Source organism: Boleophthalmus pectinirostris, unplaced genomic scaffold, assembly GCF_026225935.1.
Source record: "Boleophthalmus pectinirostris isolate CB_2022bp ecotype Guang Dong unplaced genomic scaffold, ASM2622593v1 HiC_scaffold_18, whole genome shotgun sequence".
Taxonomy (NCBI): Eukaryota; Metazoa; Chordata; class Actinopteri; order Gobiiformes; family Gobiidae; genus Boleophthalmus; species Boleophthalmus pectinirostris.
The window spans coordinates 22,771,320-22,796,468 of record NW_026571133.1 but is presented as its reverse complement, the minus strand read 5'-3'; the positions used below and the strand labels follow the sequence as shown (position 1 = coordinate 22,796,468).

The following is a 25,149-nucleotide window of genomic DNA, read 5'->3' as shown; positions in this document are numbered from 1 at the left end:
ACCATTAGTTAAACCGTTAGTTAAACCGTGTAACAATGCAATAATAAATATTCACGGTGTTCTGTCTTGATGTTATCCTCGACGTAGCCCAACGCCAAATGACTGAAAAGGAAAAGGCACAAGGAAAAGATCGATATTTAGATTAATGTTTTTGCAGTTGTTCCTTCAAGCCGCTGGGGGCAGTAGTGTTTCCACTGTTGCTGCTCAGTCACGGACGGACTGTGAAGATGCAGCGAGACAAAACAAGTAACGCCAGTGCGGCGGAAAAGTAAGTAAATACATCTTTATAGGCTTTATTTTTCAGATACATATGTTCTTTGGCAATATTACCTTATAACCACTTAAAGTAGAATTGTCATGCCATTGAAAATGTCTCAAATTTCCTTTTTTATAGGCCAGACCGGGAGGCAGCCATCATGTCCAAATACTACGATGGCGTTGAGTTTCCTTTTTGTGATGAATTCTCAAAGTACGAGAAAATGGCCAAGATTGGCCAAGGGACATTTGGGTGAGTGGTTATATGTTGTACTTTATAAGCTGTATTTTTGGTGTGACTTTATGTGACAATGAGATGAACGTTCACTTTAGCTCTAGGCTACGTTAGCTAAAGCTAACAGCCCGTTCTTTCCCAGCGTAGCGTTAGTTTTTTAATGAGCGTGGGCTTCCTACTCCCCATTGAGTTTGGGTTGTGATCTGTATTGCAGTTATTGTATCTAGTTACATGCATAAGGATAAAATGCAGTTAACCCAAACCTGAAGTGTACAGACTAATTTCAATACTGTGAGCAGATAAACATTATATTTACGGCGTTCTTAACAGGGAGGTGTTCAAAGCAAAACACAGACAAACTGGGAAGAAGGTGGCCTTGAAAAAAGTTTTAATGGAAAATGAAAAAGAAGGGGTAAGAGATTAATTTTATTTGTTGCATTTTTACGTGGAATTACTTTTACTACATTTTAAAACTCACAATAATTCACCCATTTCACCTTGTAAATCTACCTGCATTACAAAAAAATAGATCTAATTTTGCTAACAAAGACTAGTCTAACTAGACTAATCACTAAATGCAACTTTCCTTCTATATTGTTCTGTGGATAATTTTCTTAAATGTCTTGTTTCAGTTTCCTATAACAGCTTTGAGGGAAATAAAGATTCTGCAGCTGCTTAAACATGAAAACGTTGTCAATCTAATTGAGATCTGCAGAACCAAAGGTGTGTATTTTTCAGATTTCTTTTTTAGTCATTCAAGCCTTTGTGTCAATAAGAAAGTAACCTTTTTGAAACTTGTGTTTATTTCGAGGCATGCATTTTCTTATTTCATGCACTCTCATGTTTTTTCAGCCACTCAGTTCAATAGATACAAAGGCAGTATCTACCTTGTTTTTGACTTCTGTGAGCATGATTTGGCTGGTTTGTTGAGCAACTCTAATGTAAAGTTCACTTTAGCTGAGATAAAGAAGGTTATGCAAATGCTTCTTAATGGACTCTACTACATCCACAGAAACAAGGTGATTATTTTACTTTTGACTTAAGTTGTAAGTGATCAAAATATTGTGGATTTTAATTAGTTTTTTCTCCATATTATTCTGTTAGATCCTCCACAGAGATATGAAAGCAGCAAACGTCCTCATCACTAGAGACGGTGTCCTCAAACTTGCAGATTTTGGTTTAGCGCGAGCTTTCAGTTTGGCCAAAAACAATCAAGGGAATCGCTACACTAATCGAGTCGTCACCTTGTGGTACAGACCGCCAGAACTACTGCTAGGTATGAAATTATCTTCCCTTGATCTGATATTGGTGACCTTACATGAAATGCTGATCAATCAGACATGTTTGCTCTTCTCAAAATTAGAGCCCGACCGATATGGATTTTGCTGTGGCCGATATGAAACCGATATAATGGAAGTTGGCGCTGCCGATAGTCGATATAATCGCCGATATATTTAGTGATGTAAAAATTCACTGTAAATGTTGAATTGTTTAAAAAACTTAGGTTTGGCTCTGATGGATTTTAAATTGGGTTTATTTAGGCAACATTTATTGTTATTCTGCCTATTTACATCATATTTACAGACAGTAGGTTGGCTTAATGGCATTTTTGCATCACATTCTAGACACTAGTGATGGGTATTCCAGTTCTTTTTAGAGAACCAGCTCTTTTGACTCGGCTTACTAAAAGCTGCTGATTCTTTTGGCTCCCAAGCGGCTCTTCAGATTGTTTTGTTGCAAGCAGGTCTAAAGCACGTCTAAAGCAGGACTGAATCAGGACTGAACCAGGTCTAAACCAGGACTGAAAAAGGTCTAAACCAGGACTTATTTATTTTATGCTAAACTACAGCCAAATATGCTCGTTTTTTGTTTTTTTTTGGTTTTTTTTTTATCCTATGTACACGCAAATTTCTCAAAGTTTCGTTTTCAGCCGCTGCCGCTGTCAAACCACGAGTCTGCACGCGGCGTGAACAGAAAAAAAGTGAGAGAAAGAGAAAACACGGCTCCCAATATGGATCAGGCTCCCGTCGTTCGCTTCAAAGAGCCGGCTCGAAGAGTCATTTCGTTCGCGACGGACCCATAACTAGTAAAGAAACTAGCGCTGTTAGCCTTTAGCCGTAAATGCTGCGCGCCGCGGTAATTAATGATAAGCGCAAATGTCATAATTCACACCTCTATTCACAGCTCATTTACATATCAGTGCAGGTCCAGTAACAAATATACGGCCAATGTAGTCACTTTACATTAGACCAATAGAAAACAGCCTGTTTATGTGCGGGAGCTACAGCAGCTAACCCATAACGAATGACTAAAACTAGCTTCAAAGTCGACATAATTCCAACACTCACCGCTCATACAGGCTCCTCCTCACATCACAAGTTTGCACTAGTAAATGTCCTTTTAATTCAGACTCAAACCGATTGTCGTAAAAAGAATACAATCTCAATGTTTGGATCTGTGTCTGCGGATGTAAACAAACGCACGTGAGTGACGCGACTCTATGGTGTGTTCAGGGACAATACGGACACACGCACGGATAAATGACTCCGTAGATAAATACTGATGTGGAGCCACATATTAGGACATTTATCTGTCTGTAAATTGGATTAAATGAACATAATGTAGAGAGTCTAAGATTTTTAACGACGTATCACATGCCCACGTGAAATATCGGCCCCTATCAGCAAGCATATCGGCCGATAGCGATATTCCTCGAGGTGCCCATATCAGCCGATAATATCGGCCAACCGATATATCGGTCGGGCTCTACTCAAAATGCTGCTGTTGATGACCATCCACTGTCATTTGGGTAGATTTTCGAACCAGATGCTAAGTGAGTGCAAACTGAGAAATGGCATGTTCAGTGCACACATTACAGTACCCAGAGAGCGACGTTGACCAAATGAAAATGACAAGGAGCTACTTCTGTTAAATTTAGCTGATTTAACAGTGGCAGCAGGCCTCAGAAGTTTTATTCCTTTTAACCTTTATCAATTTCTTAGTATAAAAAGTTATGCAATTATGTATGTATTATGGATAGGTATGTGATTAATCAAATTTGAATTATTCATCACATTATGTATAATTCCTATGTCCTTTGGGGAGCTACTTGAAAGTAGAGAGCCACTGGTAGCTCCTGAGATACAGGTTGGAGACCCCTTGGCTTATTTTTTTATTATTATTATTTTTTTAATCTGAATAGCTAATAGTAAAATAAGTGTGTAAAATCAGATAATGAGAGGCTTGTATTGCTCTTGGGACTGAAGACAACTATTTGGGGGTTGGCCCCCTGTGATTGACTGATTAAGACTGCAAAATTACTGCTGTTAATTCCTGCAAATCTATTATATGCCTGAGGGATTGGTGCATGTGGATCTCTCTGTTGCACCCAAAAGAAATGTGGTTGAGTTCGACCATGTGTATGAAAGTTATGAAAATTATTAAATGATTGAATAATATCCTCCTTTCAAAAGAGATAGCCTTTCCATCTTCATTCTATCCAGTAATCCTTCATTATGAAATCCATATTTAAGTTAGTTTTATACAGTAGTGAGCAACGTCATTCATCTCATGCAGACCGTTGCTGCAATAAGTGGAGATGCGATTCTTAACTACTGTTCCTGGTTTCCTCTAGGCCATATGTGCAAACTGTAGTGCTTGATAATGATACCCACTGTGCTAAACATATCCAAATGTACTGTATGGTATCATCTTTGAGTCTATTTTGGGAGTTGTATGTAACTAGCGCTGCACTGGTTCTTGGCTTCAATGAGTCTTTCCTTTTCAAGACTGTGTCTGAAAAGTTGTATTTAGTCTTCTTTTATAAATTACATTTTGCTTTCAGGTGAGCGTGACTATGGCCCCCCTATCGATCTGTGGGGTGCAGGTTGTATCATGGCTGAGATGTGGACGAGGAGCCCCATCATGCAGGGCAACACAGAGCAACATCAACTCACTCTCATCAGCCAACTGTGTGGATCCATCACAGCCGAGGTAAAAGCATTATTATTTTGTAACTGCTGTTCCTTGTGTCTGGATTCATATCTGGCTTAGAAGGGTTGAAATATTAAACTGCTTAATTTTTCTATGTAGGTGTGGCCAGGTGTGGATAAAAAGTATGAACTCTACCAGAAAATGGAGCTTCCCAAAGGCCAAAAGAGGAAAGTAAAAGATCGTTTAAAAGCTTATGTTAAGGACCCCTACGCTCTGGATCTCATTGACAAACTGCTGGTTTTAGACCCTGCACAACGCATAGACAGTGATGATGCACTCAACCACGACTTCTTCTGGTCTGACCCCATGCCCTCCGACCTCAAGAACATGCTGTCTACACACAACACTTCCATGTTTGAGTATTTGGCTCCGCCCAGGCGGAGAGGACACATTCCTCAGCAACAACCAAATCAGAACAGAAACCCTGCCACCACCAGCCAGACAGAGTTCGACCGAGTCTTTTAAGAAATATTTGAAAATTGCTGGAAGGCACCCATTGTTTTATGTTTTACTGAAAGATGCGAAGTCTTAACATTTTAAAAACAACGGTGCAAAAGCCAGCCTGTTTTCAGGCTTTTTTGCTTCGGTTGTTAACCTCTATAAATAGTGCTTGAAACTTGAACAAAACTGACTGTATAGGTTCCTACAGACTGCTGTTTCAACGTTTTGCCTATGTTTAGGTGCTCATAATTGTTTTATTACAATTTGTATAAAAATAGAATATTATGTGTGATATTATTATTACAGGTTACTTTTTATTACTTTCTTTTTTGCAATTATTATTTCTCTGTCAGTTGCATACTGAAATTAAAAACAGTTTTATACAAATGATTAAGTGAATTGCATTATTATTATGAATTACTGTAGTTAAATCAAAGTGTTTAATGTTTTTGGGATGGAAGTAACATTGCGTACTGTAGGAACAATGTTTGTTGTCTTGAACATTGTGCCAATCAGTACAGCAATCACATATACGGCTGCAACAATTCAAATCAGAATAATTGACAAGTTGATTATTACACAAATTGTAATCACATATTAATTGCAATTGTTATCCGGACTATACAGACTCTAAAACACATTGCCAACAGTAATTTAAAATAAAGGCAGACGAATTATTAAATCAAAATTAATTTTTAATCTCAGTTTATACTACAAATAATTTATATAGTAAATTAAGAAAAAAATAATTGACTAATTACTACTAGCGTAATCGTTAGCTGCAGCCTATTCACCTAACATGCTGTGTGTTTGTCCTAATATCATCAAAAACGGTTTACAAGTTTTGGTGATATTAATGTTCGCCACAGGCTTGTGGGGGCTTGTCCTGAGTCTGTTGCCAGTCTGCTGTCACACTGTGCCTCTTTTATGACAGATTGCGCTTCTTGTTTCAGGACCTCTCCACTGTCATTTCCACTGAAGAGAACAGTGTGTGTTTGTGTGTATGTAGGAGTGGGGACAACATCTCACATAAATCAGACAGATGGTCGCTGGACTTCTGTGTCTGGATGAAAAAAAAAAAATGTAAATGTGTGGCTGTGCCAGGTTTTGACCCTTGCTGTGATAGGGATTAGAACTCTTATACAGTTGTTCCATGAGATGCTTTTGCTTTGTTAGTTTGTAGTGGAAAGGTCAAAATGAAAGAATGGTGATCTCAAGATTTATGAGGGCTATTTTCGTAGGTCACACAAAAACATAATTTGATATTTCTGTGACATTTACACCGACAATTAAGTTTGACAGGTAAGATAATTATTTCAATAAACACATAACCAAAATCAGAATCATAACCCTATTCAAAGATCAGTGCTCTTAATTTTACAAACCCGCTATGTGATGTTTGAAAACGCATTGATTTTGCATACTTGAAAGATATTGTTCACGTTTACCATTGCATTTATTTATTTATTTATTTTGGGAATTCTGCCCAATCATGGCCGTCTTCATCCTCATTCTTCGCACTAGTCGCCAGCGGCGGCTGGATGCGGCTGATGGCATCCAGCGTGCGCGGGCACCGCTTCTGAAAAGGTCCCGTCATTCACCGGGGGTTACCATATGTGCGCCTGCACGAGCCCGGTGCCAGCGGCGGCTCGCGCTGCCAGAAAACATTAGGGAAGCAGCAGGGTGTCACTAAGGCGCTGCGATGATTGATTAACCGTAAATAGTGAATGTGAGACTGCACATCTCTACCTACTTTCAGACCGCACTCACACACCGCTCCACCTACACTCCGGAGGTGGAGCCCCCTGTAGATGCAATGGTGTAATTGCATTAGCTGCCCAGTAGGAAGAGGATGAGCTTGGGTTGCCTTGAGATGAACCCAGTGAGGGGTCGCATCGAACCATTAGTGGCTCGCCAGCGCGCGCCTCGCTCCTGAGGCGGAGCTCATGTGCTGCTTCTCTGAGCGGTGGGGAGTCAATGGCATATCCCAGTGGCTTATTCAGACATGTGTATGTTATTTAGCCTGCCAGTTTTTATCATTATATTTAGTTGGATTAGTGTTATATTATATGCTTATTATGTTGTGCGTCTTATAAAATAGTTTGGCATGCTTTTAGAAATGACGACAAAAATACAATAAATACAAATTATATGTTTTTGTCGAACTTTTATGACTTTCACATTAGAAAGAGTTGCTCTTTCTAATGTGAGAGTTACTCTAAACTAATAAGATGTCATAAGTCTTCCCTCAGTTTTGTTTTATCTCCCTTAGCTACTGACCCCAAACAGACACAATGGCATTTTTCATAAAAGTTATGGAAGTCCCATAGCAGCATGTATTAAATTACCATAGCCTAATGGTGCTACTGATCCATTTCCCCTGTGTCCTGGAGTCATGTGGCTTCTGGGGAGAGGGAGATAATGTTTTGTTTGATATTAGCATACACAAGGCACTTAAACTCCCACTGATCTGGATTGGAAAACATTTGGGATAAGGCTCATCAATCAAAGGGCACACATGCCAGTGCTGTCACATCCTGGGGCGCTCTCCACATGTCTATGTCTCACATCCCTAGGTTGTCTGAACAGTATGCAGCACAAACACTGGATTCTTTCAAATCAGATCATATGGTCCTGAATCAGAACCACCCTTATGTGGTGGCTGCTGATGAGCATTACTCATATCAAAAATATGTTCTAGAGACATTTTGTTAAATTTTTAAAGAGGTTAGTTTTAGTTAAAGCTTAGTTACCTCTGAGGTCTCCTGGAATAATTTGAATAAAATTTTTTTTTTTTGTTTGAGGCGTTTCTGTAGCCTACTCTTTGGAGTATAAACAGATGGCTGGGTTCTCTAAGAAGCTGACACTCTCTATAGTTTTCACTTCTGATGGATTTGCTCTTAAGTGTAACTGGTAATTAGCTTTTACAGTAAATATTTGGTAAATATAAAGCGAGTAAAGCTGAAGTTGGCCTATGGACTGACAGCATATTGAGCATTGACAATTACAATCAAACCTACTAGTATTTGTTACTACCCAGCTCTGCTAGGGACAGGGAAGTAACAAAAATAAAGCCAAGATGTAAAATGGAATAAATTAAATAATGTTTACTTAACAGGGGTGTAAAAGGTAAATTAACAAAAGACTAAAATATACATAAAATAACATAAACTGTCATTAACAAAGGGAAACACACAAAACCAAAACACAAGTTCCCCAAATTAAACCACATAAGCCCACAAACAGAATGGAGTGACCAAATCAAAAAAGACACAAAACAGAACTACACACATGAACACAAAATGGCAGACTGGCCACCAAGGCCAGCAGCCCTGCTCAGGTGCAGATAATCTTCTTAAATAGGGGGAAGTGGCTGCAGGTGAGCTGGGCATAGACATGACCCACCAATCACAAACCAGGGCTCCCACGGCAGGAATCAAGGTGTGTCAGAAGAATAATTTAGAACACACAAAACAAATTACAATCTAAGGCCTGGGGCCATAACATATTCCAAAAATGAAAGCAGAATTTTTATCAAATTCATCAATTTATCAAAGTTAATTTCAAATTCAAGACTTGACCAAATTAAATATTTTCTGACTTGATTTGACAATGCATTTGAGGGTTACAGTTGTCAAATTTTTACACACTAAGGATCTTAAAAAGGAGTTAATTTTTATCAGATGGCTGGTAAAAGGGAATGTAATTAAAAACCATTCATCCCTTTGAATCTTAAGGGGTTTAAGGGCCAGAAAATATACCAACATGTGACAGTTAGTAAAGATCCTATATCACACAAAACTGACACTTGTGAACTTTAAGTCTTGTTATAATACTGGTACCTCCTCAAAAACATACCTGGAGTTGTGCTTTGTTTCATTCACACATGTTTTGAGTAATGCTTCGTTATTTGGCTGTTTGCAACCCCAAAGCTCAAGACGTTCCCTTCCACCTTGTGATGTCATGGAGTGGTAATTTTTAAATTATGACCTTTGACCTTTTGTTCAGTATGATATGATGAGGACACAACATTATGACATAAATCAGAAAATACCGTAATATTGAGACCTTTATATTTCGTAATCAGTGCATACAACAATCTGCTCCTTTAAAAAACAAATCACTCCAGTGTTCTGCAATGTTTTGCTTTATTAAAGAATATTAGTATGTGGCCCGATGACTAACATTTTTACCAGCAGGGAGCAGTGTGGAGCAACTTGAGTCAAACGAGTCCTTTGTCGAGTAAATCTTGTGACTACACCGTGCAGCAACAAACAAAACAAACAAAAATAAAACAAAAATAAGCAGAAACACTAATCTGAGAAGATGTTTTGTATAAACCTGTTTTCTAACCTTTCGTCTCATGGTAACCCTGTTAAATTATGTAGGCATGGGACTGGAATCTTGTGACCTCTGCAGGCTGTTAAATGAAGCCATATTCTTAAAAATACAAACTGATTTTGGCATTATAATGTTTTTAGGAGAGTTTATAATTTGGGGGAAAGAGTAAGATGCGGTACAAAAAAGTTATGTTTGGATTGTGTGCATGAATTTCTTATGTTTTTGTAGATTCGCTGCACCCAGGTCTACTTTGTCCCAAAGCATATACTTTTTGTCATCTTTTATATCATTTTCCCAAACCGCAGGCCTCTTGAGATCTGGCTTGAATCACAATCGAAAAGAGCAATTTGACTTGGGCCTTTGAAATGTTTGCTGTAATGTCTGCACTGGGCTCTTTCAGATAGAAGAGTATGAAATGTCATCACAGATTTATATCAGCTGTCGCTAAAGAGTGGCCTCCTGGCACCCTGCTGGGCCTGCCACCAGGACAACTGCCCTTTACCCGCACTGCTGGGAATCTGAATTCTGGTGTATTTTAGGAACAATTCTGAACGCAGTGACCACACAAGAAGAAAAACAGCACCAAATGCTGATTCATTCATGAGAAAAGTTTCCATCAACTCTGTTAGACACTTAAATAGACCTCATCAAATCAGGTTCGTTTGACAGTTTTACTACATAAAATGGACCAGGAAATACATTATTATGTTCTCTCACCATATGAAATGTATTCGATGTTCTTGTTACTAGTATTTTGTGCTCTACTACTTGAGGTCTCAAACATTTTGAAAGCTCCAAAGGCTTACAAAGAGGGATGAAGAATGAAGAAAGAAACACAAAAGAGAAGGTGAAAAGTTGGAGCAGGACAGGCACTCAAGAGTTCATAAAATACTTTGATGCTACAAACATTGAATTTAAAAATATTTCTCAATTACAGCTAATTTTATAAAATATTTGAATGATGTAATATTTTAGAGAGCACTTACATCCTTACATGTCTTTCAGATGTTTCAATTCAAATGTTCCCAATTAATACATGTATTATTTCAGAGTGGTGAGGAGCAAAAAGGAATACGTATGGATCACCACTGTGCCCACTCTTCCTCAGACTGCATGTAAATTGATTGGACGGGCTGACAGGTAACATGATAGGAGGTGAGTAGTGTTGCTGAGTCCAGGCTCATCTGTTCATCCAGCTGCTTTGTCTCATAATGCCTCGATGGTGTTTGATGCTCACAAGCAATTTCCTACAGACGACGATCACATTACATCAAATTAAACGACATTACCTCACACCAAATAAAGAGCTTTATTTACTCAGCAGATGGTGGCTTTATCATGGGGGAAATTCAAGGAGCCCCCATGGATCGTGCTGGTTTAATCATTCCTGATAGCATAAAACAACATTACTGATCAGGTCAGGGTAAGAGGCTCTGAGTTATTACAATTAGTTTGAAGTATGAACTGATTGTTGCCAGTATGACAGTCATATTGCACTGGGGTTAATATCATTACACTAAAGGTGCACTATGGAAGTTTTCTGGTGGAGGGTCTGATACTTGCTCATCTCCATGGACATTTTATTGCTTTACTTAGATTGTTCCACACTATAGTATTGAACTAAAACCAAGCAGTAACAACCAAAGCAAAGTGACCAAGTATACTTTTAAAACAACACTATTCATTCTGAAGTACACCATGATTAAAGGTTACAGTATTACAATAATATTATCATGTGGTCTTATAGTTCTGGTATAGATCAAAATCATTTTAGAACTGTACAAGGAAAGGTCAAATTAGGTCCTATTAATGTATTTTTTTCAGTATAGACACTTGTTTGTTGAGAATAGTTTTATTATCAGTTGGTATCTGGATATTGATACTGGCTACACAGCTCCCTTCCAAAATCCATTTTAAAGAGATACCTTTCTCCTGAGAGAGCTTATAAATCATAACAAAAAAAAAAAAACAAAAACAAAAAAACATTGCAACATGGTCTTTTAGCATATCCTTCAAATGGCCCCTTTCATCTCCATCTTCATTTGGTCAACGCACACTATGATTATAAGTCACAAGTTAGAGATGAAGTGAGCAGTTTTGATAATAAAACACAATAAACTTGATTACATTCCTGTTTTGTGTGGTTTAAAATATCAGGACTGTTGGGCGTCTGATAGCTCCTGCATCAACAACTTAGTCTAAAGTTATTCTCAGCACCATGTCCTCATTAAAACATTCCCCAAAGTGCCCTCCATAAAACGCCCTTGGCTTCATGTTTAGGTGTCTAATTAGGGCCCCAGCCTCTGCTTTGGTTGTTGGCTTGTGTGTCAATTTAACAAGGTAGTTAGGCACATTAGTGATATTGTAACTGGGATATCGATTTAAGGGGGAACTATGGGAGATGTAGTGCTAGCTGTGGGGCCAATGATAGAACAGAGGGGTAGGGTTGCAGCACACAGAAATGACCAGCTGTGAGGGAAAATAAATATTGTTATAGTTAAAGTGATTAGGTGGGGAACACAAGACAGTCCAGGTGGTGCTATGGATGGAGTAAGAGTAGCCCTGCAAATGAGCCTGTAAAATAAATTGTTCATCAGTGGCTGTTAAATATAAAAAAAAAAAAAAAAAAAGAGGCACAAACTTAGAAAAAACTTTATTGATCCACAATTAAAATGTAGACACAGTAGCTCACACATAACAATATATTATAATAACAAAAACAATAAGAGAGGTAGGCATAATTATATAAAAGTTTATGTACAAGTAAAAATAAAACAAATAAAAACAAAAACACTCACTTTTGCAATACGTATGAAAAAAATCACCACGTTAAGTTGTCTCCTATTAATATATTGTCCCCATACTAGTTTTGATTTAGGCCACAATTCATTGAGTTGTACCCAGTCTCCTCTGTGAGCAACCAATAGGCCACTCAGCAACCTTGATTTCAACCCTAAAGAAAAAGCTTGCTTGATGCTCAGTAATAATTTCAATATCATGGGGGACAATATAACACTTGAATGAAACTACAGTTGTAATATGTGGGTAATTACACTTTATTGTCTAATTATCAACACAAAGCAACTAGTTTCCATAATCTTATAATATGGATTTATACTAATTCTGATATAGATTAAGATCATTTAAAGGGATCTATATGCTGTTTATGCGATTATCATGTTGTTTCCTCATCACAAACATACCCAGAGTTGTGTTTTGTTTCACTCACACACACACAAACACACAAACCCTGCATATTTTTCACAAACCGAAAACACTCTGTTCCACCTTGGGTTGTCATGTGGCAATATAGGAAGAGCTCCACTGTTTTTGAACCCCATACACCTTCACTAGAATTATTTGGATAATTTCACCCTTGCCAATAGAGTTGCCAATCTCTACTGATCTAAAGGTAAAAGATAGCTGTTAACTTGAAAACTACCACTTCATGACATCATGAAGTGAAACAGAGCTTTTTACGCTTCAGAGATGTAGACAGATTACGGTAATAATAAAGGATGAAAGTGTATGAATAAATAAAACACAGCTCCAAGTATAAAAATGGTGAAAATGGATCAAAACGTATGCATACAGGTGCTCATCAGACCAGAGGGCTTGAATTCTTGTTGAGTTGAAAAAAGATGTCACTCTGATTTGTGATGCATTTTTCAGGTATGGTTTTGAGGAGGTAATAGTATTATAATACAGTTTAAAGCCCTGTTAGATAAGCCCTAGTGACTTATCTTTTTTCAGTATAGACACTTGTTTGTTGATAGTAGTTTTAATATCCATTTCTTTTCTGGGTATTGATACTGACAACCCAAAGCTCCCTTCCAAAATCCACTGTAAAGACAAAACTTTCTACTAAGAGAGCTTATAAAATGACAAGTGAAAAAGCATTGCAGCATGGTCAGTTAGCATGTCCTTCAAATGGCCCCTTTCACCTCCATATTCATTTGGCCAAAGAGTGTGTTTTATTTTGTTTATGGCTCTGGCCTCTCATGTGTGACATAGTGGAGGTGCCGAGGCGATCCTCAGTAGACCCACCAGGAGTACAGGCTTTCATTAGCACTCTGTAATTAGGAACAGATGCAATTTGCAGCCCTGCACAGTGCACTCACAAGGAGACATGCTGGAGCTGAGACATATGACTTAAGCACAAGAGTAAGGTGCAGTAAAAATTCATTCATATTTATTTTGTTTTCAGTTTAATCAAATTCTTGTTTGTGACATTGTTAAAAAAATATTTATTTGATTAAATTGATTATATATTGTCCCTAATTTTTTTTTTCTAATCCTCTTAGAAAGATAAACATGAGAACTTCACTAAAACCACAATACTTTTAAAACTGGGCATCAAAAATAGAAATATTTTCATTTTCATACTTTCATTTCTTTTGGAGGATCTGCCTGTTATGTCGTGTTACATCCAACCAGTACTTTCTCTGGTTGTGTCATTTGTTTCCATGAAGATGGGTTTTATACTGTGGAAAATTATAATAACATCTCTTTCTATGGTATCAGTCCTTCAATAAGTACACCCAAAGAGTCTCCTCATTTGCTAACAGCTGCATGAACTATGGCCATTTGCCTGACCGATGCATCATATAACATAAATTGCTCTGTGTTGTACTTGTAATGGCCCTTGAGTCTCTTGATTTGCAATTGACTGAAAGGAAATGGTGTGTTTGCATAAGAGCCATCCCTTTAATTATCATGTACAATATTTTTATTACAGAATTATAGAAACGATCTGGAGGACTGCAGCGGGAGGCAGGGTGTGACCCTGGATGTTGCTAATTCATTTACAGGTTTAATTAGATGGATGGAGCCCTTGCCGTTATTAAAACAGGGAAGCAGTGAATGTTGCCAGCGCTACAGGACTTTTTAATTACAACTTCACATCCCCACTTGCTGACGTCTGGGGAACCAGTTAATTAAAATCCTCATTATTTTACTTTTAATTAGTTCCCCCCTTTTTTGTTTCCTTGCACCATATGGCAGTGTTCCGTGGTCAAATCAGCCTAATTGAGATAATTAACTTGATCAGTTTAATTATTCAAAGTACTCTGATTGGAGGAAATTACTACCCATCCCCCCATCGCCTCATCAACAACCCTCTTTTTAAAGGCAGCACCCCGTCCTTATATGTTCAAATTTTAAATAAATGTCGCAAATTTGAGGCTATTACACTTCAGAAGTATATGTCTTAACAAAAACCAAAAACCAAGTCATGAAGTAGTTTAATAAGTAACCAGAAAACTATTGCTATTAAGGGCCCTGCGACTAAGGACATGCTGATAATTTTGCACTCAGCAAAATTAAATGAGTTAACATAAGAAAGTTTGATGAAACTAACTAACTACATATAGGTTTAGTCTGGAGACTTACCAAACTGTGGTAGACCAAATGTATGTCTGACACTGCCTGCCAGGGGTTTCAGGAGGGTGGACCTATGGGCCTTAGTGAGGTACAACATGAATAATAAGCTGTATTTACAAAGAAATTGATCTACCGACATCTGAAAGGGACTCACATGAGTCACTTCTTTGGGTTGCCAGCAACCAAAGTTTTGATGTGATTGTGATTTTTCTAAAAGTGCTTGTTACATGCCCTAGCTTTAAAGTGAGCTCCTATAATATATATTTAAAGACAGCTCCTCTTTTAACTTTAGCAAGGAGGCAAAGTCTTGGTCTTCTTTTCCTCTCCCATGTTTCTCATATGTGTTCATGTGTTTATCAATATTTAGATCTGATTGTTATTTGTTGTCCACTCTTTGGTAGATACTCAGTCTTTATAGTGACAGGAAATCAATTATTTACTCTTTGCCTGTGATCTTGAAAAGCATAAGACAAATTCATTAACACATGCAAATGACTTTAACTGCAATTATCCTCGGATCTTGATAAGGAGAGGGGGGTCTTCCACTCTCCCGCCATGGGGCACATCTCATGCCACACTCAAACCAGCACAGCCCCATCTGCATATCACTAATTAGCTTGATGTATTCAAGGGCCAATTAGCAGGAGTAGCTGAGAAGTTTTTAATGTTTGACTTGCAATTGGCCTTATATTTGTTCTTCACTGCGTCACAGATGACTCATCCTGGGAAATTATCAAAAATTTTTGATGACCAGAAAAATATGTATTAATCTCAATGGATATTGATCCAATTAAAAAAAAGAGAAAGTTGTGAAAGATTGCACCTCATTAGCTGCGTGAGAATAAAGATCGTTGCTACAGTGCAAAAGTAATGAGTTTATGAACAAACATATGCTGCATGTTGAATAAATCTGCATTCTTACTATTGCCGCTAATGATGTGTTATCACCAACAGACTTTTGTGAACTGACAAAAAGGAAGTTTTCTCTCAACCAGCCCTCCAGCACTGAATGTTTAATAGTAGCTCTGGGATCATTAAAAACTCCCTGTACTCAGTGCATTCAATCACTTCAGTAACACCTCCAGTACTGTTGTAATGACATGCCTCACAAAAATACTACACCAGCCCACACATAATACAAGTTAATTTTTTTTTTCTGGTATGATGGACTTGCAATACAGCCGTCTTCAGTATTAAATACATATAATTTAAAATTATATTTCAGTATAGGTTAACATTGGCAATCAGTAATGGGCTAATAGTTTACATTTCACTTAATAACTTTCCACTCCATTCTTAATGGTCTATTCGCAGCCACAGCTGCCGAAGCAGGGGTGCCAATCTGCATCATCGCTCCCTCCAAACTCTACTAATTCTTTCACACACATTCATACATGGTGGTCTTGCCCAAGGACACAGCAGCATGCACCCCAGCACAGAAATGCTGACCTTTGTGAATCATAATATATTTATCCCAAGTCTGGATAAATTATATTACATTACATGTTCACTTTAATGCAATATTGTATAAACCAAACACAAAGAGATTAATCTAATAATATGTGTTAAAATGTCAACGACAACACAGATGCCATGTGCTAAATTAATGTAAGCCTTTGAGTTTTGGTTTTATTCATCTCAATTTCAAATATTACAAACCCAAAAAGAACAGAGCTCCACCCATATATAATGAACTCATTTATCACTGTAGTGTAAAAACATACATTTAAAAGAAAGTGCAGCATATCAGGGTGAAGCAGGCCTCATTACTGTGGATAACAATTAGAAAACACAATACTGATCTCACAGGGCTTGTTTCTGTCTGTGCCGTGCTCTGAGTCGGTGAAGACTGAAAAACCAAAGGAATGTGCTCACCCGGCATCATTATGAAAGAGCACTTTGAAACATTACCATTAAAAGCCTCATTGTTGCTGTGAATGTGCGGCTAATTGGACTTACCCCGCGTGAGGAGCTGCTGAGTGCTCCAGCTCTCTGTTAATTTGAAAAGTCACAGCTGGCTACTCATGTGTGCCTCCTCTGCTCTCTCTGCCTGTGTGGTTACTTACTACTCATTTCTCCTCTCTGGAAAAAGCCACACAAACAATATGACCTCAAAGTCATGCTAAAATTAGCCCTGGTCAAAATATGTGCCAAATGGGCACATAAAAAAAGCTAATTTGAAGATGATTTTTGTGCCAGAAAGCAATCACGATGCAAACAGTGGAAAGTTTGCTTTAATTTGAACAGACAGAAGAAAGGAACAATGCTGACTTTCGCTGTACTTTCCTATGACACACGCTGCCTGCTCAGTCAGTGCCCACAGGAACAGACTCCCTCCTCCTTAATTAGACCAGCTCACCAGATTAGGGCTCATTAGTCTGCAGCGCTGGAGAGCAGGGCCTCCAGCGCATCCCTCTTTAATTGCTTCTGTAATGGTCTCGACTCAGGCCTTTGAAATCCCATTCCTGTGGGTAATCAGCCATGTTTGTCTGGGAACCGCAAGTGTTTCTTATATATCCACTCCTTCTTCTGGAGGAGTGCCTATCAAACTCACTGTAGCTTTAACCAAGTGACCCCCGTAATCACATGAGCAAATGATTACGAGTTCAGCTGACTTGCCCCTCCACACGCAGTTCAAAGACAAGGAATTCCACTACAACTATTTCATATTCAAATTAGAAATCTATAATGTGTGTGAAACTGCTTTGCATGTCATCTTTCAAAACTGTCCATAGCCTACTTAAGGTCCCGTATTACTCAAAATTAACTCTTGTGAGCTTTTAATCACGTTAGAATATTACCTCATCAAAGCATACCTTGAGTTGTGTTTTGCTTCATTCACACATTTGAGTAACACTTTATTATTAGTCTGTCTACATCTCCTAAGCTCAAAATGCTTTGTTTCACCTTGTGATGTCATGAAGTGGTAGTTAACAGCTACACCTTTTACCTTTTGTTCAGTACAGAATGGCAATTCCAGAACCAAAATATCCAAATGATTCTAATGAAGGTGTGTGGAGTTTAAAAAAACAAAGTGGAGTCCTTCCTGTATTACAACATGACATCACAAGGTGGAACAGAGTGTTTTCTGTTTGAGAGAAGGTTTGTTTGTTTGTTAAATGAAAGAAACAAAACTACTCCAGGTATGTTTGTGCTTGTGATGAGGAAACACAGTAACATGATCAAGATTGACAATTGAAATACATTCATGAAATCAAGCCATTATTGCATTTTGATTACATTCAGAATCTATGGTCTCAACATTCTGGACTGTTTAAGACAGCCATACACAGTTTACTTGTAATTCTGGTTATATACTCCAGTTCTGTGCATGTGCAAATAACTTTGTGTAATATTTGGTTTTGTAGTGAGCCAATGAGCCTGCACCCTGATCAAAAATACATGGCATTACCTAGTGCCTTTAACTTAGTTATAGAACTTCCAGGACATTTGGATTTTTAACTCTTATTGTGGAAATGTTGTGTACATTAATACCCAAAGTAGTGTCCAAATTGTGATTCAATTTATTTGAGAGGACAGACGGATGCTACCCACATGTGAAGTGATAGTTCTTTTTGCTTGCTTTGCCTGCAATATTAATAACATTATGGGTCTGAGACATGATCTAGCTGATAACCAATTATTTGTTTTGACTAGGGCTGCACAATACATAATGCAAAACTATTGATAATCACAATACTGGTAACACAATAATCATTATAATTAAAGAAAATAAATATAATAGTTCTTCATATGAAATTATTTATATTTTTTCTTTACAAGTCCCACTAGTCTTGTTTGGGCTTTTTCAATGTCAGTTTTTATTGCAAAACATAGGCTGGTTGTTGTATATCGCATATTTATCGTGCATCCCTAGTTTGACAAAATATTAACAACAGACCCATGCAAATGAAAACAGTATTACATTGACACTATATGATACATGTTTGAAATTTTAACCAAAACCCACCTCAGAAAAACAGTCTTTTCTGTTGTGTTGTAGATCCATTTTAGGCAATATTGCCATTTTAACATGAGTCCTTTAGAAGAATGACAACAGTCTCAGTTTCTGCATCAATAGTTCATCCTTCACATTTCTATTTCCCTCGAACACATCTCAGTTACCTCAGTCTTTAGATATTTCTTGAGGGAGCACAGATTTACAACAATGTCCAATGTCCAGGCTAAAGGCACATTTGGTTTTTGATCCACAACTTCAGCATACCTGCAACAGAAGGAGAGGTGGACAACGTTAACATAAATAACTTGATATTTACTTATTATTTAGCATCATTTTGACAATGCTCTTCAGCCCACAGTTAAAACAATGCACCAGGATGGTGCTAAAATGTGCCTGTAAATGCTTTGGTTGATGAAGTCTAGCACATAAACGTGAAAAGATCATAAAATGAACCACAGCACTGCAGAAATAAATTTCACTTTATACCCTTTTACCTGAGATGTTTGTTTTTGACATAATTTTGTAATAAGTTTATATTATAGATGATATACTCTATATTCTAATTTTGCATATCACCAAAACATTTTAGGGTTATCATTTGATATATCACCCACCTCTAAACTGAAGAAAAATATATTCTGAAGTGTAATCTTGAAATTAGTGTAGTCCGCTTAGATACATCCAACTAGGTCTAATGAAACATGGAATATAAATAAATTATGAATATATTACTGTTATTATGGGCACACCTTCTGGTCAGGCATCATGCTGTTTGGCTGGATTGGAGTAGCGTGTCCACTCAGTAGACCTCCTCCAGGCCGGTCGTGTTCACAAAATATTGTGCCGTTTATGTAGTGAAAGCGGTCTCCTGGGACCAGGCGGTTCCTACAGGTTGCACAAGTGAAGCACTGAAAGAAACAGGAACATTTAAAACCAAACTAACTGCAGTCTGATTGTTGTGAGTTATAGTTGTCTTACTTTAAGGTGGTAGACATTGCCTTGTGCTCTCATCACCATCTCACTGGCGGGAATAGACTGACCACAAGCACTGCAGGCTCCACTGTGTCCATACAGTCTGAGGAATATTTAAAATATATTATAAAAACTACATATATTAGGTTCCAACATCCATAAATATGCCAACAATAAAATATCATATGACATATGTAAATAAGTTGTAAATGACAAATGTTTTTTTCCCAACAATTTACAGAAACAATTAATATTTTTCAGTTATGCAGAAACAATATTTTATGTTTGTCAGAAGTACATTAAAAACATTCAGAACAAACCTTATTTGAGCAGATTAGCATTGGCCTAGTGTCTCAAGGTTGTGTGCATTATTTACATGGGGTTAGTCTGACTGCTGGAGCAAAGTGATACGATGCTTTAACAATTAGATGTAATGACCAGCACATTACTTAGCCTCCTCACAGCAGCAGTGAGTCCACATTAATTAGAGTGTGCACATGTCTGTACCTGACCTGGAGCAGCTTTAAGTTTTAATAGAAAGCCTCTGTCATCATTACAGGCTCTTGTGCAACTGATGCTGTGTGACACTTAACTCAGACAGAGTGCTCTCCTGCTCTCCCTGCGTCTCTCAATGACTGCACACACTAATGAATTTTTTATCTTAATCCAAACAGTCATTTAATGAGCACGCCTGAGAGGATCCCTGTTCTCTTTAATTAACCCACACACTCTCCTCCCCAGGCTCTCTTACATCTCATCCTGCTGCTGAGGCAAAAAGGGTGACAACCCAAGGCCTTGAACTGTGGCTATGAGTGCCCTGCGGAGGGCTCTTCCCGTCAGGCCAAACACTAGGCAACTTTAAATATGTATATGGTATAAACTAGGATTTTGAAAACATCTCTATGTGGCAATACTTCAGTGATCAATGCTCATGTTCAGTGATTAATGTTGTTAATTGTGAATGAGAATAGTCAGCATATCAACAGTAAGTATACCTGATTATTTATGTTTTTAAGTTTGTTTTGGTCGATGTGCCATTTTCAAACCTGGGCGGTGCATTGAGTGTCACCTGATGTAGTCGTTCTTGCAGAGGATCATGCCTCCTTTGCTGTAGCAGGTGCTGCTGTACTCTCCCAGCTGGGCCTGGCAGCAGGAGCACTTGAGACAGCGTGTGTGCCAGTATCGCTCCATCGAAAAGAGCAGAAACCTGTCCGAGATGCGACCTCCACATCCAGCACATGACCTGCAGGCTGCCCCACTGCCACTGCCCATCATCGCCACTGTGGGCACCTCCACACGGCTGTTCACCATAGCAACCTGCAAACATAGAAATCATGATAAAATAACTACAATTTTAACAACAGTATAGTGTGTCCTGTAATACTAGAGAATATTGTCCTTTGAAATCTTTCTAACCACTCCTGGAAAAATCATGAATTACACAGACAAGATTATCTTGTAAGAATTATAGGTACAGTGGCATTCAACTGCACTATGGGAGAAGTGTAGCTCTATAGCCCCATTACACCATGCATGTTTTCAGTTTCCTGTTATATGCAACATTTTTCCTGTTCAAAAGATAAAATATTTAGTTTTAAATTGTGACACTGGTTCTTAATTTATTTACCATTCTGAAACTCATTGAGATGTATGGTGAATGATGAGTCTTTTCCAAGGACACAATGACAGTATGCATTTAGAGCCACTGCTTCCTCACTGTGGCCCTTGATATTCCCTTGGTACTCTCTGATCCTAGTACTAACCAAGACTAACACTGCTTAGCTACCAACATTACCAAGATTTAGCATTCTCAAGGTTCTATGAGAGTATGCATAACAAGTCTAAAAAGCTTAAAACTTAAAACAGAAAGGGTTTTTGAATAATAAAGCAACTTCAGCCTTGATGTACTGTTATAGCATGTATATTATTTCTGAGTAGGAGCCACACAGCAAGAATGACGTAATCACTGAAAACATTCTAAATATTTATGTTGATGTTAAATATGGCCCATCTTTTTCAAATACGTAATGCAACATGTAAATGCACAGCCATGTTGTCATTGTTGCTGTCCGAACCAATGGATTAGCTCTGGTCTGAGGCAGAACACTGTTCACTTTCAAAACATGAATACCTCCGGAGGAAATCAAATGTGCATAATATTAAGCCACACTCATAAGAGAACTGCCGTTTTACACCCAAAAGCTTTAAACTTGGTCCAAATCAAACAAAACCACACACAGACTCTTTCAAGTCCATGTCCTAACTCGATAACATGTCCCATGAGGATGCTCTCTGAAGCCATTTACTCCACCAAACACATAAAGACTCATCTGTTTCTGAAGCCCACACAATATAATGGATTCAGATGGAACCAAAACACAAATGTGAAGCCAGTTAAAGTTATACATTTGACATCTCTTATAATAGTGGAAACTGCTTCTCCTGTACAACTTTCAGTGTGTATCTCCCCTTCACAAAAGTGAACTTATTTTGTGCACAGCTGGAAAGAGTATTGCATTTGAGTGTTTTGTGTGTGTGTGTGCGCTGTGAGTCAGCAGCACAGCCTCTTCAGCCTCTCACATGATTTATAATTAGCGCCAACAACAACATAAAATAATTGCAGGGGTAGATTTCATTTTCTAAATGAGCAACAGCAGCACAATTTGTCCTCCAGAGCGTCTCATTTCAGCAAGGGCATGTTGGGCTTTACGACTACCCTTCCCACAAGATTATTTGAGATTGCAGCAGCTGGTCCTCTGCAGTGAGGCAGGCTGCCCTCAATACCCTCATTTTGTGGAGTAGACACCTGGCTCTAATCAGCCACAGGAACACCATGTTAAGAAGCTCTAGGCTACATTAAACCAGCAGCAGCCACATGCACTGGGACCCACTGAGCCCATTAGCACAGGCCTATTCAGCCACGCAATGGTCTTTCACACACACTATTTACCAAACTCACTAACGCATTTTGTTGTTGGCCTAAAAGCAGTAGCACTTTAAGGAACTTTTCAATGACAACTTTATGAATGGGGTCCTAGCTGGTTATATGCCATTTAAAGGATATATGCATTAAAAACAGTAGTTTACAACCTTTTTTCCCCTCAAAGACTTAACAGTTGCGATCCCAAAATCCCTGTCCTAACTTGACAAACTTAAGTCTTATATTTTCAAGTTTCATGTCTATCATGTTCTAATAACAGATTTACTGACACCACATAAAACCAATACTTAAATAAATGCTTTGACGGTTTTGCATAGCAGACACCATTTCAAATATACCAGTCTATAGGTTGACTGAAACTCTGACTTCCCTCTGCCATGACCAACACATGCAAGATCAGTAGCTTTTGTCTCTGAACACAGACGTCTTGTGTGAACTCATATCTCAAAGGACGGGTGTTCCACGTCCTTTTCCTTCATTCGATGCCAGATTCCTTTGGGCAGCACATCACCAGCCGTGAAATCAATTAGTGGGCACCGCTGCATAATACAGCAGCTTAGACTCCTGTATTCAGAACATTTTTTAACATTTAGGAATGTCACCTTGTATCTGTGCCTTTTTCTATTATAATGAATCCCTTATAATAATAATATTATAATAATCTTATTATATTCTGTGCCTAATGCATTTTATTTTTCATTATTTAAATTTTCATTTTAAACAAGTGTGGTTTCTTTATATCAGGGCCTGAGACAAATGTATATAGTGTATATTTTCTGTCAAAAGTTCTTAAAAAATTAAACTTGAATTATCCCCCATACCTGACACCAGTCTAAATTACCTCTGACACAACTGAACAGATTTAATTAAATTCCTCATCTTAATTATATTCAGCTTCAGCTATTGAAGCCCAAACTGCAACCCCAAATAAAACTTCTAAAAAGGTGCAAATTTGAGACTAAAATGTATTCTAGTGTTTTACCTGTCCAAACAAGTCCCCCCTTACTTAATGTATAAATCTCTGAACAATAGTCAATAAAAAGAACACACTTCAGTACAAAACACTACTCAGAGGCTGAAAGAGCCAATAATAACTCATTTGCTATAATACTGTCATACAAGAGACCACATTAACGGTGTACAACTGCACCTGTTCATCCTTTAACAAAAAGGCAGCAGCTTCACATAGGGACAGCTAGTGGGGTCGCATCAGGCCATAACACTCAAACTTACAAAGTAGACAGGGTCATCTTAGTACAAAAACAATAATATGAATAAAGTGTGATTTGTAGGCCTATATGATGCGTGAAAAAACGAGAAACTCCCTGTAAAGAAAGTAAACTTAGTAAAGCCTGTAGTAGAAAATAATGGTTTCATGATGTAAGGAAAAGTTATAATACAACATGAACAACTCCTGGAGCTTATCAAAAACACACGGTGGTTGGTCCTTGGGAGTGAGTAATCTATTACCATGAGTGGGATTGAACTCACCTTTTACAGGAGAGAACGAAGTTAACACGTTGCGTTCACGTGCTTCTTTTATCCTCGAAAAACACCCAAAAAAGTGTCTGACCAGGAGATCGAAAGTTTTGTGTCACTGCGTCTTTGCCCTCGGACCTGTTCTTGTCTTCCATTTACGTTTCCGCTTCGACCACTTGCTCACTTTTATCGGCGAGAGCGAAACACTACTCCTCTGTGTCCCTCTGATCTCCCTCTGCCGCCTTCAAGAGCGCTCTCTGAGTTTGAGTGAAACATTTATGCAAACGTACGTCCCGCCCTCACCGTGAAGGCGTGGCCTGATTTAATCCATTCAGTCCTCCTGCAATCATGGAAGTATAAGAAGATCATATTATCCCACAGATCCATGCAATTCCAACATCTCATTGATGCAAAAAATAAACAAATAAACAAAATAAAATAATAAATAATAATAATAATATATAAGATCAGGAAAATATGATTTTCTTATGTTAGGATTGTATCATTTGTTTGTTTTGTCAGAAAAAAACAAAATAAATACATAAATGAAATAAAAAAATAAATTTAATTAAAAAAAGTTTACAATAGGCAATTACTATTTTAGACTTTTTAAACATCTAGCTGATATTCAGACGCAACAAGGAAAGAATGACATCACATCTTTTGGCCAATAAAAGTGCAGATTTTTGTTGTAATACAGTAAGATCTTGGGTTTAGTCACTAACAGAAACGATCAAGTTCAACATTTGTTAATTTGTCTTGTGGATATTTCATGGCAAAATACAATGTAATCAATAGGAAAACTGTCTCTTGCCCCCATCTGGAAGTATGACATCATCATTTGAATACTATAAACTATGAGTGCTGACACCAAGGATCACCGGGGTTGGCACTTCTGAAATATTTTTAACAGATGTTATTGATAAGAGTACAACGACCTCTGGTGTACAACCATGCACACTACATTGCATTAGGTTATAAACATAATAAAATATTGTTTTTTATAGACTCTTCCTGACGCCATTTAATTTAACTGTTTTTGTGAAGTGAAGCCTGGTTTTAGGGGTTTATTATTTAATTATTATTGATAATAAACAATAACTACAATGTGACAAATTAAAACAAATTTTATTCGGGGGGGGGGGGGGG

General features: G+C 37.9%; 2 protein-coding genes across 8 annotated transcripts; one reads left to right on the top strand and one right to left on the bottom strand.

Annotated features, from left to right (window-relative positions):
- Positions 1 to 33: 33 nt before the first annotated feature.
- cdk9 (cyclin-dependent kinase 9 (CDC2-related kinase)) lies at positions 34 to 5,314 on the top strand. Its single transcript, XM_020926562.2, has 8 exons — positions 34 to 268; positions 395 to 508; positions 821 to 902; positions 1,123 to 1,213; positions 1,343 to 1,509; positions 1,595 to 1,766; positions 4,335 to 4,483; positions 4,583 to 5,314. Exons 1-8 carry the CDS (start codon positions 228 to 230, stop codon positions 4,946 to 4,948), a joined length of 1,182 nt encoding a protein of 393 aa, XP_020782221.1. The 5' UTR covers positions 34 to 227; the 3' UTR covers positions 4,949 to 5,314.
- A 6,247-nt stretch (positions 5,315 to 11,561) lies between these two features.
- On the bottom strand, positions 11,562 to 24,273 carry lmo4a (LIM domain only 4a). Of its 7 annotated transcripts, XR_008632229.1 has the most exons (7): positions 24,013 to 24,273; positions 20,650 to 20,897; positions 19,587 to 19,683; positions 19,341 to 19,516; positions 18,773 to 18,872; positions 18,618 to 18,687; positions 11,562 to 16,729 (listed from the first exon to the last, which is right to left on the bottom strand). XR_008632229.1 is itself a non-coding variant. In XM_055154083.1 (5 exons), exons 2-4 carry the CDS (start codon positions 20,889 to 20,891, stop codon positions 19,346 to 19,348), a joined length of 510 nt encoding a protein of 169 aa, XP_055010058.1. In that variant the 5' UTR covers positions 20,892 to 20,897; positions 24,013 to 24,273; the 3' UTR covers positions 16,736 to 18,872; positions 19,341 to 19,345. The 7 variants fall into 7 exon arrangements, 2 of the variants coding, with proteins under 2 accessions (XP_055010058.1, XP_020782324.1); XR_008632227.1 differs by having other exon boundaries at positions 11,564 to 16,729; positions 18,618 to 18,872; XR_008632228.1 differs by lacking the exon at positions 11,562 to 16,729 and adding an exon at positions 16,736 to 17,112 and having other exon boundaries at positions 18,618 to 18,872.
- Positions 24,274 to 25,149: the final 876 nt, after the last annotated feature.